Raw genomic sequence first — 17,496 nt, 5'->3', positions numbered from 1 at the left:
CTGTGGGTTTGATCCCTGAGTCAGGAAGATCCCCTGGAGGAGAAAATGGCAACCTCCCTGCAGGCAGCTTCTCTGATCGCAGGGGCCTGAGTGCTCTAAAACTTGTATATCTGCCCTGAAATTACTTCTACCAATTCTTTGTCCCTTGGAATCACTTCTCTTAAGTAAATGTCAGCATTTATGTAAAGGCCCAGGAATATCTCTTATTATAATAATGGTAAGGGCTTCCCAGGTGGCGCTAGTGGTAAAGAATCTACCTGCAATGCAGGAGACCTGGGTTCCATCCCTGGGTCGGGAAGATCCCCTGGAGGAGGAAATGGAAACCCATTCCAATATTCTTGCCTAGGGAATCCCATGGCAGAGGAGCCTGGTGGGCTACAGTCCATGGGATCGCACAGAGTCGGCCTGAAGTGACTTAGCACATATAATAATGGTAAAGTTGGGTTTAAAGCATTTTATTGCAAATCTTTGCTTATTTTTATGGAAGAGGAAGCAGGGGAAGGGGAGAGGGAGGGGAAATTGCTGTCCATCAGTTGTGGCTGCTAAGATGTCCTGAACTGACCTTGCAGCTGAACTTTCTTTTAGTAACTTTGTGGGATTTCACTGCAAGCATTTTTTTTTGGCCACAATATGAGGCTTGAGGCATCTGTTTTCCAATCAGGGATGGAACCCACACCCCCTGCAGTGGAAGCGTGGAGTCTTACCCACTGGGCCACCAGAGAAGTCTGTATTACATGCATTTTTTGTGTGTAACAACTTTCTTTATAGTCTCATCTTATAATTGTACTTCTTTTTATTTTTGTATGGACTTATCTATCATCAATCTTAAAAAAAACATTTATTTTTTATTTATTTGGCTGCTCGGGGTGGGGGGTCTTAGTTTCGGCACATGAGATCTTCAGTTGCAGCAGGTGGGGTCCAGTGTCCTGAGCTGGGATTGAGCCCGGGCCCCCTGCATTGGGAGCACAGAGTCCTCACCACTGGGCCACCGGGAGGTCCGTATCATCAGTGTTTTTGAACACATTTTCCGGGTCTCAGTCGGTGCTTTGGGGAAGGAGGTGGCATGAATTCCCTAGGCAGATAGGACAAAAGCAGCCTGATGACCACAGGTGTTCTTGGTCATCCTGACAGCCCTGCTTAGGGAGCCGGAAGAGGCAAGCTCGTTTTGAAATATGGTGAAATTCATACCTGAAACCCAACGAGTGAGGCTCTCGTACAAACCCAGAGAACACAGCATCCTTGCAAACACCCGAGTGTGTATTTCTTTGTACCCCGGAAGTTGCGATCGGTCAATGAAATGGGCATTGCCTCTCTTCCTGTTGCCCGTATACAAGCCTGTCTACAATTTCAGGGACGGAAAAACGTCACTGATGGTGTGAAGTGCCTGTCTGTAATGGTGCTTAAGGAATAATCGCTCGGGGAGCCCATGGATTAAAGGTCAATGTTTGCTGTGTATTTTGTGGGTGAGGAAGGTGGCACGGCCACACCTGTGAGGGATGGGACTGCCTCCAGTGCTCACACCCACTCACCCCTACACACGGCGTATTTACTGCCTGGTGCATGTGCTGATGGTTTTGGAACCATGTCCTCAGGTTTTCTGCGTGCACTGTGATTTTATTAGTGCCCAGCTTTGTAGCAGGTTCTCAAAAAGTACCTTTGAGGGGTTGTTGAATAACATTTCCATTTTCTTTCATTGGGAAAACATGTCTGGCATTTACAAAAACCCCAACTTTATGGTTTCTGATAAAGGTGTAATTTTGCTTCGTTCTTATTCATTTATTTTCATGGTGGGGAGAATAAAATTGTTTCCCTGTAAGAATGATTGTCCACTTTGTGCCTAGCACATTAGTGATTTTCACCCGACCCCACTCCCCTCCATGGCTCCTTAGGAAAAATTAAGGCAATTTAAGAAGAAAATGATGCAATCTTAGAGCAGGCTCTGTCTTGATAAATACAATGATTGATGACCACAACCACTTAATGTCCTTTTGGAGAGATGAATAGTCCTTTGATCATATCTAAGAAGAGAAAACACGTGAATTTATGTTCTGGGTCTTAAATACCTTCTCCCTCTCCCCACCCCACCCCCATTTTTTTTCACTTTGATTTAACTTGCCTGAAATTAATGAAGCAAAAACTCAGGGACAGAGGCCAAGCTTTGTGAGGCTGGAAGCTTATACAGTTTAAGGAGACCTTTTTAAGAAAAAGAATACAAAAATATCTTACTTTTACATATTTTTCTTTCCTTTTTTTTTTTTTTTTTACAAAAGCATATGGCCATGTGAACATATTGCCCAAGCAAGAGAGATCCCTGAAGCTTAAACTCGATTGGCTTCATGGTAAGTCCACTCCTGCGGGTACCACATTGGAATAAACGTCCCTCCACACTATGCATATGTGAACTTTCAACTTGTGTCCTTGCGCTCAGGAAACGTACCTAGGTCATGGCTGTACAGGGACTAGATAAGGATATGCAAGTATAAATGTAAGACCACGAGATTACATACGGGGTTTGAAACACACAAGCACGCACAGTTTTCTGTTTTTGTTGCGTTTCAGTTGTTTCTAAAGGTCTCACCCAGGCATGATCGTCTCTTCTCCAGACTCTGAATTGTCTGCCTGCATCTGAATGTTCCCTTTAAGGGGGGCATAGTCAGCTTAAAACGTTACCATTCACTCATGCAAGCCAACTCAAACCCTGTTCTCTGAATTGGACTCCTGCTGAGCAGATCCCTATTCTAGAAGCCAGGTGATGGGTGGGAGGAAGCAGGGGCTGGGGCTGGGAAGTGCACGGCCGTTTGGCAGAGCTTGGCGTCTGAGAGATGGATTTTTCAGACAGTTCAGATACTGGTCTGGAGGTCTCCATTGAGGAGGGTCCTCTGAGTCTCCGTGGTCTCATTCAGCCGGGATTTGTCCTGCTTACTGTCACTCCGCTCCCCCTCGTCTGCGCCGCTCACCTTGACCAAGCAGAGGACATTCTGGAAGCTCTTCTTGAAGTTGTCGGACAAGAAGGCATAGAGGATAGGGTTGGCACAGCTGTTGGCATAGGTGAGGACCACCACAAAGTCAAACATGCCTTTGAGGGCTGGGGTGGGACTGATGGCCACCGAGACCGAAGAGACGTTGAAGATGTAGAAGGGGAGCCAGCAGAAGATGAAGACGGCCACCACGATGGACACCATGCGGGTGACCTTCTTCTCAGACTTTTTCCTCTTGGAGGAACCCACTCGGATGCCAGAGGACTTCACCTTGATGATAATGAGCAAGTAGCAGAGACAGATGATGGTCAGGGGCACCAGGAACCCCAGGATGAAGGCGTAGATGATGAACCCTGTGTACCAGGCCCCAGATTCGCCTGGCCAGTTGATGGTGCAACTGCTTCTCCCCCACTGGTTGCTCCGAAGGCCAGCGTAGATCATGATCGGCAAGATGACCAGCAGAGAGACGCCCCACACAGCCACGTTGATCATCTTGGCTGTCCGGGGTCTCCTCCACTTGGCCGACTTGATGGGGTGGACCACAGCCAGGTAGCGGTCGATGCTCATGACCGTCAGGCAGAAGATGCTGGTGAACTGATTGATGCCATCCACGGTCATGACCACCCGGCAGATGGCCTTGCCGAAGGGCCAGTGGACCAGAGCCACCTGCATGGCCAGGAAGGGCAGGCCCAGCATGAAGAGCTCATCCGCGATGGCCAGGTTGAGGATGTAGATGTTGGTGATGGTCTTCATTTTGGCATAGCGGAGGATGACGTAAATGACCAGCGTGTTGCCACACAACCCAATGATGCAGACTGCGAAGTAGATGAAGGTGAGGGCGACGTTGCTGGCCAGGTCGTAGTACGGCTCTGTCTGGTTTGAAACGTCGGCTGTCTCCATGGAGCCATTGAGGTCGAACGGAGAGGTCAGCCACGATTGGGTCTCATTGAATTCAGACGCCAGATCCATGGCTGCCTTCTAGCCTTAGGCTAGATCCAACCCGCCGGAGGTCTTATTCTCACCTTCACGGGTCCCAGAGGCAAAGGATCCACCGTGACATCTGCAAGGAAGAAAAGAAGATTGACTCATCTGGCAGAGGTTACTCAAGCTCTCACCAGCTTCCCGTGTTTCTGGTTTTCCCTCTCAGACACCCTTCAGTTGAAAAGTGTGTTGTCTTTCGCATCAGTGTGAGCACTACCAGCTCACTCTCACCAGCATGCAGGCTACTGGAGTTGTTTTTTCAATGGCGGGGAAGGGTTTGAGTGAAGTCATCACAGTTTATTGTGTCATCTTTGGTGACACACACGTGGGAGTTGACTCTACCTGCGTTCCTAAGAAGTGGACTGATCTGAACGCAAAAAGACAGAGCCTGGAGAAGCCCTGCCTCGGAAGAGTCTGACAAGTGCATTCCTGGTCTTTCCCCCTTGAGGAAATCTATGCTGATTTGACAGCTGCTTTGGAGTCTTTCTATTCTGAAAATCCCATAGTGGAAAAATCCCAGACTTTAGAGGTGAAAAAACCATGGAGACCACGTGACCCCATGCCAGGCACTCAGCCACTCTCTCCTTTGTTAAAATGGGGGTGTCATGAAGATGAAGTGATGAAATGAAGATGAAAATGCCTAGCACTGTGCTGGGCTCCTAATTAGAACTCTAAAAATGTTTTTTCTCCCTTTTTCATTTGTTGTTGTTCAGTCGCTAAGTCATCTCTGACTCTTTGGGATGCCATGGACCGCAGCACGCCAGGCTTCCCTGTCCTTCACTATCTTCCAGAGTTTTCAAACTCATCTCCATTGAGTCAGTGATGCCATCCGACCTTGTCACCCTCTGCCGCCCTCTTCTTTTGCCTTCAATCTTTCCCAGCATCAGGGTCTTTTCTAATGAGTTGGCTCTTTGCATCAAGTGACCAAAGTACTGGAGCTTCAGCTTTAGCATCAGTCTTTCCAATGAATACCAACTTATTTCTAATTTATTGAAATCTGCCTACACAATGAACCAATTTATAGTCTTAAATATTAAAAAGAAAGATCTGGCTTGCTCTTATTTTTAAAATGTAGGCTCTAGTTGATTTTTGTTTCCTCTCTTTTTCTTTAATACCCAGTGCTTGACCTCCTGGTGCCCTGGAGCCCTGGAGAATCCTTTCCCAAGTCCCTCATCAGGATGCTGGGGATCTTTTCACACCCCAGAGAATTTGCCTGTGATCCTCTAATTAAGGACAAAAACAGGATCCAGGAGGGAGGAAGGCAGGCTGAATCACAAGAGTGAATTCGAAACACTGATTCACATCTACTGTCTCCTTGACCTTCCAAACAATCCTGTGATGTGGGGATAATTATCCCCATTTTACAGATGAGGAAACTGAGACTTAGCGAGTTTAAGGAACTTGCTCCCATTCCCTTGAGCATCACTGGTGATGTTGGAATTTCAACACAGGACACCCAAGCTTTCTACACTTTTCACAGCATCACAGCCGCTGCTCAGTGGCTTGGAAAACCAGTGACATAACTGGGCTTTTGTTTGAAGCAGCTGACTCTGGTCTTACCTCCATGCTGAGAAAATAATTGGGACACTATCGGCTTGGCCTAAGACGTAGAACAATAGCTTATCACGTAATTAAATGATTTATCTGCGGTCGTTCAAAAAACATCCCTGGGACACTTCTTTGTCATACAGGGATGAACCAGACATGGAGGTGACATCTTAGGAGGGGAGAGAGGAAGGGTGCCGACTCTTAGGGTGTGAGTTGCATGGAGATACGAACAAGGGGCTTGAGACTGCCTTTCTCTTCTGGGAGATTCAGAGGCTTCACATGAGGAAGGTTTGAGCTGGGTCTTGAGTCCCTGAAGTGGGAAGTAAGGAGGGCAGGGAAGAGGTCACTCTGGGAAGGGGGACGCTGGCAAAGCGGTGAAGTGCTCAGCTCATAGTGGGAGGAGTTCACCCGGAGGACACCTTTCCCCTGAGCAGGGTGCTTTCCCTGGCGCCTGAGTGAAGACTGGACGTTGGTCCTTTCTGCTTGAAGAGACTGCCGATGAGTTACAGGGGAGTTAGCCAGCAACAAGTACTGCGGGGTGCCTGCCCACATTTGCCTCCGGTTCTTTCTGCACTGCCAGGAGCACTGTTTTATCTTTTCTGTACTGACTTCCCCACCACATAACTGTCCGTAAAGTGGGCCTGGGGGCTTCATGGCTGATCTTTCTGCAAAGTACTTTGGGGACCCAGGAGTCAATATCTGAGTTGGGTAAAAAGCATAAACTGGCAGCAATTAAAAACAGAAGCTGTGAAGAAACCATTTTTGGTGTCCTTGGATTAACACAGGCTGTTTCTAATATCATTTCTAACTGTCTTGTTATTTTAGTTCTTCCAACCCAGAAGCCTATTTAAGCCGCCTGCATTGGGGTGGACATTCATCACTAGCATTTCCAGGGTCCCATCTATGTGACCTGCAAAGTCACACTCCGATATCTGGGCAAGACTGAAGACCCAGGGGCTACAGGGGTAGTGATGATGATGCCGGCAGGGGAGGGAATGCTGACCTCCAGCCCCGATTCTGCCTTTTTGGCTGGAGTCTTATGCAATGGGATGGTATTGAATAGGGTCAGTTTTTTGTTTGTTTTTTTTTTTCCTGAGAAGCAGCATTCTCCACCTTTGAGAGAGGCAACCCCAGACAGAGTTCAGAGCTTGGTGAAGGTGGCAGACTGGGTAAGCTGGGGAGCCAGTGCGGAGTGACAAGCCTCCTCCGAGGAAGAAATGAGTTTGAATCACAGTGAATCTTATTGCATCAACAATGAAGTCAGCTGCCTTAGGTCTCCAAGCGACTTCTGCTTCATTGGCGTCTCAGCAAAACTGGACGCCAATGCCAGGCGTCACTACCTGCTGGATTGTGATTAAATGCACCAGGAAGTTTGGTTTTCTGCTTTATTTTTCCAGCCTAAAAATCGTTAGATATGGAAAATGCCTGGTTGTTGGTTTCCTCTGAGATTGAGTCCAGCTCTGTTGGAGAGGAGGATGAGAACGGTCTAGCAGCAGTCCCCAGCCTTTTTGGCACCAGGGGCCGGTTCCAGGGAAGACAGTTTTTCCATGGACCCGAGGGCGGGATGGTTTCAGGATGTTTCCTGGAGGTTAGGGACCCCTGAGCTAGAGCATCCCCTCGCATCCCAGAGGGTCTGTGGTTCCCAGCCTAAGAACTGAGCGTTGGGAATGGGACCTCGCATCCCAGATGACCCTAAATCCTTTTCAACTTCAGTTTTCCCTTTCTCTCCAGCATCTTTTCCTCCATTCAGCCCCCATCCCACTTCCCTCGGGCCTCCTAACCCTTTCCCGGTGGCTGAAGCGTGAGCCCCACGGGTGGAGAGAGCCAACAGCCAGGTGCGCCCCTGCGCTTAGAAGAAGCCGAGGCATCGCTGGCAGAAGGGGCAGGGGGGAGAGGAAGGGTCCACACCGCCCTCCCAATGGGTGCCCCAGGCTGGCACAGAAAATCCGCCTCTGCACCATCCAACTCGCTGGCCATCAGACCCAAGGATTTCCTAAAGGATTCCCTGATATCTCCAGAGAAGGAGGAGGGATTAAGGATTGTCCTGCCAGCACCCTGATCTCTAAAGGCAGATCAGGGCCGGGCACCAGCGACGGCTAGGAGCCGACAGCCGCCTGGGGATTTGGCCGGTGCCTCCGGGGTGCGGGCTGCTCAGAGACTCGGTCTCTCCAAACCTGGGCAACCGGTCCTCTCCGCCCGAGCAGACCATACAGAGTTCGGGATCCGTGTCCCCGGCTGGGCGAGGAAGAACAAGGGCGAAGCCCCTCTTTTTTTTCTCCTGCTCCGCCGCCTGCCACTCACAGGCTCGGATCGCGGGTAGGTGGGGGAGGGATCCGGGGGCGCGCGCCGGCAGCAGCCGCGGCGATATCCCCCTCGCTAGGCTCGTTGTCCTAGCGTCGGGGTTCTGATGCAGGCGGCTGGCAGAGAAGTTGTCCTCGTCGCAGCAGCTGCCACCTGGACACTCGGCTGGGAGACCAGGGCTGGGTAAGGGCGCACGCCGCGCACACCAGCCTGCAGTTGTGCGGACACGTCCGTTCCAGCACAGGCGACCCACGGCGGCCCGCTCGCGCCGGGACACTGGCTGTCGTTCATTCCCACCAAAACCACCCGCGAAAGCACAAGGGTGGAGAGCCACGCACCGGGACCGACACTGGCACGCCGGGGCGCGCACCTCCACGCAGCGCAGATGCACCCAGGTGCCCAAGTGCGTTTCTCTCTCTCAGACACACACGCACACACGCACGCCCACACACCTCACCTTTGCCTTTCCGCTGCAATCCGCAAGCTCACCTCGCCGGCACCCAGCGGCTGTCCCCAACCCAGCCTGGCGCCCGGGCGCGCAGCTGCTTGGCCGGCGCTCGGCGTCTAGAACCGCCCGCTCCGCTCGCACGTCGCGCCCCCGAGCACCCGCGTGGCCCGCAGACCCCGGGAGCCTCGCCGAGGACTGAGGCTCCGGGCGCGGGGGAGCAAGCGCGCGCGCGGGTGGCTGCGCCGCTCGGACTGGCAGTGCGGAGCGCGGGCACCTCGGCTCCTGTCCCCACGCCCCCCATGACGTCACCGCAGCTCGCTCCGCCCGCCCGGGCGGGTGGGCGGACTGGGGTGCGCTGCTGCTGAATCCCGGGGTGGCTGCGGGCAGAGGTCCCAGGCACGCGGGCTAGAGGGAGACGCGCGTGCGGGGCGCGAAGGGTCAAGCGATTTCAGCCTCCCGAAGACCGGTGGCAAGGACACGCGCTGTCTTCCCTCCGCCTTCACAGAGTCGGTTCTGTCTCACCCAGCCTATTCCAGACAGCTGGAGTGGCGGCCGGGCGACCCAGACTCGCTCTGGGACCTCTGCCGTGTCTGCATTCAGACAACTTTGCAAAGCAGTGGGTCATCCACCAGGCTCAGGGCCCCGGGAAGGAGCGGGAGGAAAACAGGTCCAGGGGAAAGACCTGCTGGATGCAGTGGCCAGCGCCCCTCCGCCCATGGCTGAGCCCGCACTTGGTTCCAAAATTCAGGTGGGAGAGCAATCAGAGGCGCAACACTGGAGCAGCTCATCCCAACTCTACCCTCTGTCCACAGCTGGGAGACGCAGGGGCCCGAGAGCCATCCCCTTCCTTCACCTTGACCTTGGGCACAGCCCCTCCTCCTCCCCGCTGGGAGGGAGCAAACGGAAACAAACAGGCATGAAGTAGGGGTGGTCACATGCAGGTACAGCTATTTATTTTTTGGCCGTGATGATTCAGCTTCTGTTCCAAGTTTAATAAGTCATATTCAGTCCTGCAGCCTCTGCTTCCTCACCCTCCTCCAAGTACACACACTCACACACATAGTCACACACTCACACATACACACACTCCCCATCCTGAGTACAGTTTTAGAGGATGAGAAAACGGAAAGCAAATGCCAACTACAGTTTTCTCTGTGGGCTGAGCTGGCTCTGACTGTCCTGTACTGTTATCTGATTTGCAATTCCCCAGTGAAAGTTACAGTCCAGAGACTGTTTAGCAGGTAGTGTGAGCCCCAGAGACCTGGGAAGGGGACCAGCAGGTAAGGTACCAAATAACTGCTAGTTTCTATCTGGGCCAAGCTGTGTCTTGGAGTACCCACCGAGAGGGTGGAAATCAAGGTTATCCTTGGATGTGTCTCTTTCTGAGATGCCGGTCATCATGGGACTTGAATTGTCATCCTGGTGCTCAGGGCCAGATGGATGGGTGGTTGACTCATGTTCCAGCCAGTCTGGGAGCCTGCTTCTCTCTGTGTGCCGAGCACAGGGGCTGGGCGCATAGCTTGACACGAGAGGGGTGCCCCTGCTCACCACCAGCTGGAAGATGGAGGGCCGGTTATAGTACCGGGGGCAGCGCGGGTTGAACTCAAGAGAACGCCCCACGCTCAGGGGGTGGGGTGGGGGACAGTTGCCACAGCAACACCTGCTGCCACTTTCAGTTTAAAACCAGTGACCCAACTGGTTTCCAGGAAGAGGAGGGAAAGGAAGATCTGGGAAAGTCTATTCCAGTCTCAAATTCCCTCCCTGGGAACCATGTTATCCTTCCAAAGGTCTTGAACTATTAGTGCCAAACTCCTGTGTCATTTTTTTAAAAAATCCGTTTTCTAACCTCTACAAGAACCGAGCCAGTGGCTCTCAATGTCCTCCTTCCCATCCCCCACCCCTGCCCCGCCAGCCCTCAGGATAACTCTAATGGGACAATGCATTCCAAACCGCTCCCCCCCCCCAGTTTTATATAAGTCCTACCAGCAAAACCAGACTGCCCCTGAAATAACAATCTCTCTTCAGGGCAGCTCATGGGGGCGATCGGTAGGTGTATTGGCTGCAACCTCAGAAGTTTCCCACGTGAAATTCGGAACTGCCTCCCCTGCACACGGAGGACAAGGAGAGAAGAGGAAAGGCAGCCATTCCAGATCGGTAGGTGGCCAGTTTAAGAAGCAGAAAAGTCACTGACGAGGCTTTTCTTGGGCACGGTAAGATGCACCCACTCACCAGAATCTTAGAAATTTATAGAGGACTTCAGTGGGGCGCAGACTTCCCTGGTGACTCAGATGGTTAAGAATCCACCTGCAGTGCAGGAGACCTGGGTTCGATCCCTAGGATGGGAGGATCCCCTGGGGAAGGGAATGGCACCCCACTCCAGTATTCTTGCCTGGAGAATCCCATGGACAGAGGAGCCTGGCAGGCTACAGTCCATGGGGTCGCAAAGAGTCAGACATGGCTAAGTGACTAACTACTTTCATTTTAGTGGGGTTCAGTCATGTATTCAATCTGAGGGTCTCAACAGCACACTGCTGTCAAGACTGTGTCTTTGAAATGGCTCCTAGCAAGGGGAATGTTTGCAATGGCCAAGGACGGGGGGAGGGGGCACTGAGCCTCTGATTGCCCCGGTCCAGCTCTCAGGTCACACGGTGGTCACATCTTCTCCATGGCCTCCTCGAACAAGTCTCTTCATCTCGGATGATCTGATGCAGTGAAATCCCCGTTCGCTGGCCTTTCCTTGTGACTGTTCCTCTCCGCTGCCTCCCCGTATGGCAGGTGGGGTGAGTTCAGCCTGGAAAAACTACTGTCAGATCCACCCACCTCAGACACGCTTGTCTCCACTGTAGAGCTGGGTAAGTGGGGTCTGAACAATCTTGTCCTTGACAGCAGAAACTGTGTTGTTCAGTTGCTCAGTCGTGTCCGACTCTTTGTGACTCCATGGACTGTGGCACACCAGGCTTCCCTGTCCTTCCCTGTCCAAACAATCTCCCAGAGTTTGCTCAAACTCATGTCCATTGAACCGGTGATGCCATCCAACCATCTCATCGTCTGTTGTCCCCTTCTCCTCCCACCTTCAATCCTTCCCAGCATCACGGTCTTTTCCAGTGAGTCAGCTCTTCTCATCAGGTGGACAGTGAGGAGATCAAACCTGTCAGTCCTAAAGGAAGTCAGCCCTGAATATTCATTGGAAGAACTGATGCTGATGCTAAAGCTGAAGCTCCAATACTTTGGCCACCTGATGCGAAGGAACTGTGTAATATAAAACAATTGTCGATTTTGTCCAGGTAATGGAGGCCTCCCTCCGCAGGCTTTGAATGCCTCGAAAGAGCTGTTTGACTTTGCTGCCGCCTGTACTGGGCGGCTACCCTCTGGTTCCGGTCCGTCTCTGAGTCCTGATGGCCATTCTCCTGGCTTCCCCTCCATCTGCTGAGTGAAGTCTGCACTGTTACCCGTGGGGCTGTCTCCTTCCTCTGCAGCTTGCCGAGTAACTAAGTAACCAAACCTTGAGCTAGAAAAATAGAAGGGCTGGAGATGAGATAACCTCCACCCTGGCTTGTTTGATATCTTTAAAGCAATTAAATAATACCTTCCCCTCATTCAGCACTTATCAGAGAGACAATAGACAGCAGGAAATTAAGAACCAGAGCAGGACCCAGGCCCAGGCCAGTGCTCAGCCTTTAACACAGGGAGATGCCACTGGGTTCACCCCCTCAGTGAGAAGTTCACAGTCCAGGATCGCCGACGTGGATACCTAAGTCCCAAGCAGTGTCTCTCAGTGACTTAATAAATTAAATGGGGGGACTCGTGACTCTGCAGTCAGTTTAATGGAAGTGAGTCTTGCGGTTAAGCCTAGAGGAAGGCAGGAGAGCGCTGGGAGGAGGCTTGGACCTGGCTGGGAGAGGCGGATGCCCGTCTAAGCATCCAGGGCCAGGGCGGGTCTTGCTGTCTTCATGGGAATGCCAGGGATGATGAGGCTTGCCATTTCCATAGATGGGAAGGGCAGCCCTTCTGTCGTGGAGAAAATACAGATATACAGGGAAGGTCACCTGTGTGTTGATCAAGTTACCTGCACTTCCTGGGACACCCCTGTTTTCAGGCGTTCTGTCCCTTGTTACCCACAAATCATGTGCGTTTTACCAAAATTAAGATGTCAGCTTCTACATTTTGTCTCCAAGACTGCATCTTGAACCTGGTAGTGCGAGAAGCCCTTTGTGATGTCATGGGTCTTGATGGTTAGTTTGGAAAATATGGCGTATGGTCAACAGACCTCTTGTAAAACTCTGACCATTTGGCATCATGGGTTGAACGGTCTGTTTAGATACAGAAGGGGTTGACTTGAGACCCTTTCTTGGCATCTCTCTTCCCAACCCCTTGACAGGTAGGAGTTTCGCTGGATACTCACCACTTTTTGCTGTGGAATTCCTCAATCCCTGGGGAATGCGATGGCTGAGTGAGTGAGCAGGCATAAAAATCTCTCTAAAAACCACCTCAAATATGTCTGGAGTTGGCATGATGGTTAGAAGACCTCCAATAAGTCTAGAATTGGAGATCACGTTTAGAAGACAATAACTATGGTTTAGGGTTCGCTTTTCTCTCCTTTCCCTCATTTGGGCAGAAGTGCACATAGAATCCTGGAGCCAGAAGGAACCGTAGACATGCTCAAATTAATAGTCTGTGTTCCATCTCTATGCAGGTAAAAAGATGCCAGGCTCAGAGAGGCCTGGCGACTGGCCCAAGGTCACCCAGCTAGAGAGGGGAAAAGCTCTTCTGAATCGCAGATTTCTGCCCCCTCCCGTGGGGACACGCCTCACACGGGGAGTGTGGGAAAGCCGGGGGGGCGGGGCTCCCAGCTGTCCCCACTGTTCAACCCAGCACTCTCTTCCCTCCGGACCTTCTTCCTGATAACCGGGTCCCTGCAGCCCTCACGCTGGTCTGGGTCCTTTTTTCCAACCCCTCAGCAGTGGAGTCGGAAAAAGCATGGCCATCCTCCCCTGGGCTCCTCCCGGCACGCGTGTCCTCCCGCACGGATCCTGCAGGACGCCCTGCAGGAGAAGAGCAGGAGCCCGGGACGTGGGCACACCTGCCCCTTCTCTTGAAGATACCCCCAGGCTTGTCAGTAACAACCATCAGTAATGTTTATTAAGGGCCCATTATGTGCATGGTGGGGACTGAGTGTTCCACACATCTGTCATTCCATTTCGTCTTCTCAACCTTTGAGGTCCATCTCATCGTTATTATTAATATTGTTATTTTGAGAAATCTTGCCTTGAAGAAACCTATTTATCTTCTTTAAGCCCGGTGTTTTTTCCAGTTTATTTTGCCGCGGGGAACCATGCCTGTGAATAATTTTCAACACTCGTTGAGTGTTTACTGTGTACCCAGCACTGTAGTGGAAACTTTGTGTTAACTCGTAATCGCGCCGAAACCCTAGGAAGCCTGTCATGGTTCTGAGTCTCCCCATATGTGAAAGAAGCAACCAAGGCACAGAGAGGTTGAGTACTCTGCTCAAGGCCACACAGCAGCCAAGGCCTGAAGCATGATCCTGCAGAGCAGATGGGGGAAAAGGGGGTCCTTCCTTCCTCCAAGCACCCGTGGAGTCTGATTAAAATGGAGGAGGGACGATGGATGCCTTAATTGTTTTCAACTCTTTCCTCTCCGTTGACCCCCTAATCTCGGGGTGTTTGTTGATGAGTTCTGGATTGTTTCCAAGGTCTCTGAGACCCAGACAACCATCCAGTCTTTTCTAGGACCCTTTCACTCCCCCTTCCAGACCAAGCCAGGTAATGAGCATCTGGTGCTCTCTTGATGTGTGACCTGTCCCCTCCCACCTCCTTGCTGAATTGCCTAAGTAGCTTGTTCCCTGTGCAGGCCTCCTCCTGGGAAAGAAAGAGCTGCCTTTAGGGTCAGATTTATAGACTCAGGGAAGCCAGATGGCCCTCAGAGAGCAGCTGGTACCAGGTTGCAGAGCAGAATCTCCTGTGTGTGCTAAGTCCCTTCAGTCATGTCTGACTCTTTGCAACTCCATGGACTGTAGCCTGCCAGGCTTCTCTGTCCATGGGATTCTCCAGGCAAGAAGACTGGATGGAGTGGGTTGCCATACCCTCCTCCAGGGACTCTTCCTGACCCAGGGATCCAACCCCTGTCTCTTGTGTCTCCTGCATTGGCAGGCGGGTTCTTTACCACCAGCGCCACCTGGGAATAAAGAGTCAGACATGACTGAGAACCACCCAGGGAGGTTTAAAGACTGAAGATGCCCTAGCTCCATTCTGAGCAATTCTGATACAATGGACCTGGGGCGAAGACCTGATCTTTTTTGTTTTTTAAGCTCCCCAGATAACTTTAATGTCAACTAGAGCAGAGAACCCTGCTACTTAAACCTCATTTCAGAGATCCAGGAACTTTGGCTCAGGGAGAGGGAACATCTGTCCTGGGTCAGACAAGCAACTCGTCTCTTTCCCGGGGCCGCTGTGGGCTCACGGTGTAGCCCACCATCCCACGAATCCCCTGTCGTGGGTAGAGGGGCCTGGACAGGCCTTGTGCTGGCGTGGGGCCCTGGGAGCCTCTGCTTTTCAGGCTGGTGGAACCAGAGTTTCCACCTCATAAAGAAAAGCGTTGTTGAGTAGCGAACACCATCGTCTCACAGGGGGATGCCCAGGTGAGGTGGGCAGCTCCTGGGTGCCCTTGGGCAGGTACCCATTCCAAGTGCTCTGTCTCTGGTAAGAATGGGTGTTCTGCAGCTTCTGAGAGATGGGCCATCATCCCACAAACGGGCCAGAACCAGTAAATGGGTCTCAGGTTTTTGTTTGTATTTAGGTCAAGGCAGTTCAGAGCCAGATTTCATCTTGGCCAAGTGACAGAATCACCAAGCCGGGTCACTCTCCTGTTTCTGCTGTGTTCCCTCTCAGGGTCTGTGGCCCCGTGTGTCACCAGCAGCCCCACCTCCACCCCGTGATGAGGAATCCTGCCCGTGATCCTCAGGAATCGTGTCCTTTTCCTGCAGATGACTCCTCTGGCTTTGGACAGCCCCCTTGTCCTTTTCTTCCTCTGCTAGTGGCCACGATGACAGCTCATTCTTTTTTTTAAAAAAAAAGAAAAACTCCTTTTTTTTCTCTGTGTTTTGGCTGCTTCAGGCAGCATGCAGGATCTCAGTTCCCCAACCGGGGATCAAACCTGCGCCCCTCATGCCTCATGGAAGCTCAGAGTTCTAACCTCTGGACCATCAGGGAGCCCCCAACGATAGCTCTTTCACCATAGGACATAGAATGTGTGCGCATGTGCTAAGTCGCTTCAGTCATGTCTGACTCTTCATGACCCCATGGACTGTAGCCCGCCAGGCTCTTATGTCCAGGAAATGTCCCAGGCAAGAATACTGGAGCAGATTACCATTCCGTCCTCCAGGGGATCTTCCCAACCCAGGGATCGAACCTGAATCTCTTATGTCTCCTGCATTGGCAGGCAAGTTCTTTACCACTAGCGCCACCTTTACATTTTAAAGGGATTTGGGGAAGGCACCAGCCCACAGGAGAGGACCTCCAGGTGGGCCTGATGTTGGAAGAAGGGTCTTCATTCCCGGAGGCGAGAGATGTCTGTCTGTGATGGCAGAGCAAGCACGGAGCTCTCTCTTTCTCTTTCTGACTCAGGATCAGGAATTTCTGATGCCCCAGGGCCTCTGTCCCCCATGAAGCAAAAGCTAGGAGCTGACTCCCTCTCTGTGGTTGATGGATTTTAACGCTTTTGCCAAAGAGGCTGCAGTTCCTCTGCTGGCCCCAGGGTGGGGTGAGCGCCCAGAAGTCACCGCCCAGCAGGCCTCTGTCAGCTTGGGCACCAGGCCTTGCAGGATGGGGTCCCCAAACCCAGCCCTTGGCTGTTCTCTTCTCTCTTTCCTCCTCTCCCCCAATCCGAGGACAGACTGCAGTCCTGATAGAATCAAAACGAGGTCACAGTGTCTGGAGCCCAGATTTGCTGCAGAATCTGAAATCCTCAGATTTCCCAGGTGGTGCAGTGATAAAGAATCCACCTGCCAATGCAGGAGATGCAAGAGATTCAGGTTCGGTCCCTGGGTGGGGAAGATCCCCTGGAGGAGGAAATGGCAACCCACTCCAGCATTCTTGCCTGGAGAATTCCATGGATGGAGGAGCCTGGAGGGCTACAGTCCATGGGGTTGCAAAAGAGTTGGACAGGACCAATACGTGCATATGTGTGCACGCACGCGCACACACACACACACACACACACAGAAGTCCTCTGGCCTAGCAGCTCTTCCCAGCTCCCCTGCAGGTCCTCCACCATCACTGAGGAGTCTCTCCTTTCTTCGTGGCCCCTGCACCACTGGCCGGCCTGGCAGGTAGGGAGGTAGCTGCAGCTTCGGTGACCTTGTCTGGGTGAGATGAGGAGGCAGGAGGGTGGATGCGCGTTCTGCCAGGGGAGGTTTCTCAGCCAGACGGGCTCAGCGAAGGGTCTGGAAGAGCTCTCTCGGGGGCCTGGTGCCATCCTGAGGCTGCTCGCAGGAGCCTCAAGGGAGGGTGGTGCTGGGTGGTGCAGGCGTTTCTTTGAGGCCAAGAGGAGAAACTTTCCCTCCTTTCTGTCGGAAGAAGTTCCATGAAGACCAGTGGGCATTGACACCGCTGTTTTTTTTTTTTTAATTATTTAGTTTTAGTTGGCGGAGAAGGCAATGGCACCCAACTCCAGCACTCTTGCCTGGAGAATCCCAGGGACGGCGGAGCCTGGTGGGCTGCCGTCTGTGGGGTCGCACAGAGTCAGACACGACTGAAGGGACTTAGCAGCAGCAGCAGCAGTTTTAGTTGGAGGATAATTGCACTACAATATAGTGTCGGTACTGCCATACATCAACATGAAAACATGAATCAGCCATAGGTATACGTATGTCCCCTCCCTCTTGATGATACTGTTTTTTTTTAAATTTTATTTTCTTGAACTATAGTTGAGTTACAATATTGTGTTAATTTCTACTCTACAGCAAAGTGATTCAGTGATACATATATATATTTTTTTTCTTTTTCATGTTCTTTTCCATTGTGGTTTATCACAGGATATTGAATATGTGCTATACGGTAGGATCTTCTTTTTTTTTTTTTTTTATCTATTCGCTATAGCATAGTTTCCATCCGCTAATCGCAGTCTCCCAATCCGCCCCTCCCCGACCCCCTCCCCCTGGGCGACACAGGAGTCTGTTTCTGTTGCGTAGATGAGCGCATTTGTGACATTCGTTTCAATTGCAGC

General features: G+C 51.8%; 2 protein-coding genes across 13 annotated transcripts in view; one reads left to right on the top strand and one right to left on the bottom strand.

The window, feature by feature from the left end:
* The window catches only part of SLC39A11 (solute carrier family 39 member 11), a 371,868-nt gene that overhangs the window by 26,894 nt on the left and 327,478 nt on the right, over positions 1-17,496 (top strand). For 4 of the 11 annotated variants that reach the window (XM_081581304.1, XM_081581308.1, XM_081581319.1 and 1 more), the window contains one exon: positions 10,282-10,410. In XM_081581304.1, coding sequence (XP_081437430.1) covers positions 10,290-10,410 — 121 coding nt within the window. In that variant the 5' untranslated portion in view covers positions 10,282-10,289. The other 7 variants (XM_081581302.1, XM_081581309.1, XM_081581306.1 and 4 more) reach the window with 5 other exon arrangements.
* On the bottom strand, positions 1,665-8,555 carry SSTR2 (somatostatin receptor 2). 2 transcript variants are annotated; one of them, XM_081581324.1, is made up of 4 exons: positions 8,266-8,555; positions 2,958-4,038; positions 2,117-2,193; positions 1,665-2,018 (listed from the first exon to the last, which is right to left on the bottom strand). In XM_081581324.1, the coding sequence occupies exons 2-4, from the start codon at positions 3,945-3,947 to the stop codon at positions 1,928-1,930; spliced, it is 1,158 nt and encodes a 385-aa protein (XP_081437450.1). In that variant the 5' UTR covers positions 3,948-4,038; positions 8,266-8,555; the 3' UTR covers positions 1,665-1,927. The 2 variants fall into 2 exon arrangements, with proteins under 2 accessions (XP_081437450.1, XP_081437451.1); XM_081581325.1 differs by lacking the exons at positions 1,665-2,018; positions 2,117-2,193 and having other exon boundaries at positions 2,767-4,038; positions 8,298-8,504.

Source organism: Giraffa tippelskirchi, chromosome 3 (assembly GCF_054371585.1).
Source record: "Giraffa tippelskirchi isolate mGirTip1 chromosome 3, T2T-mGirTip1v1.2.pri, whole genome shotgun sequence".
Taxonomy (NCBI): Eukaryota; Metazoa; Chordata; class Mammalia; order Artiodactyla; family Giraffidae; genus Giraffa; species Giraffa tippelskirchi.
The sequence above is the reverse complement of the archived record's forward strand: the minus strand, read 5'-3'. Positions and strand labels throughout refer to the sequence as shown.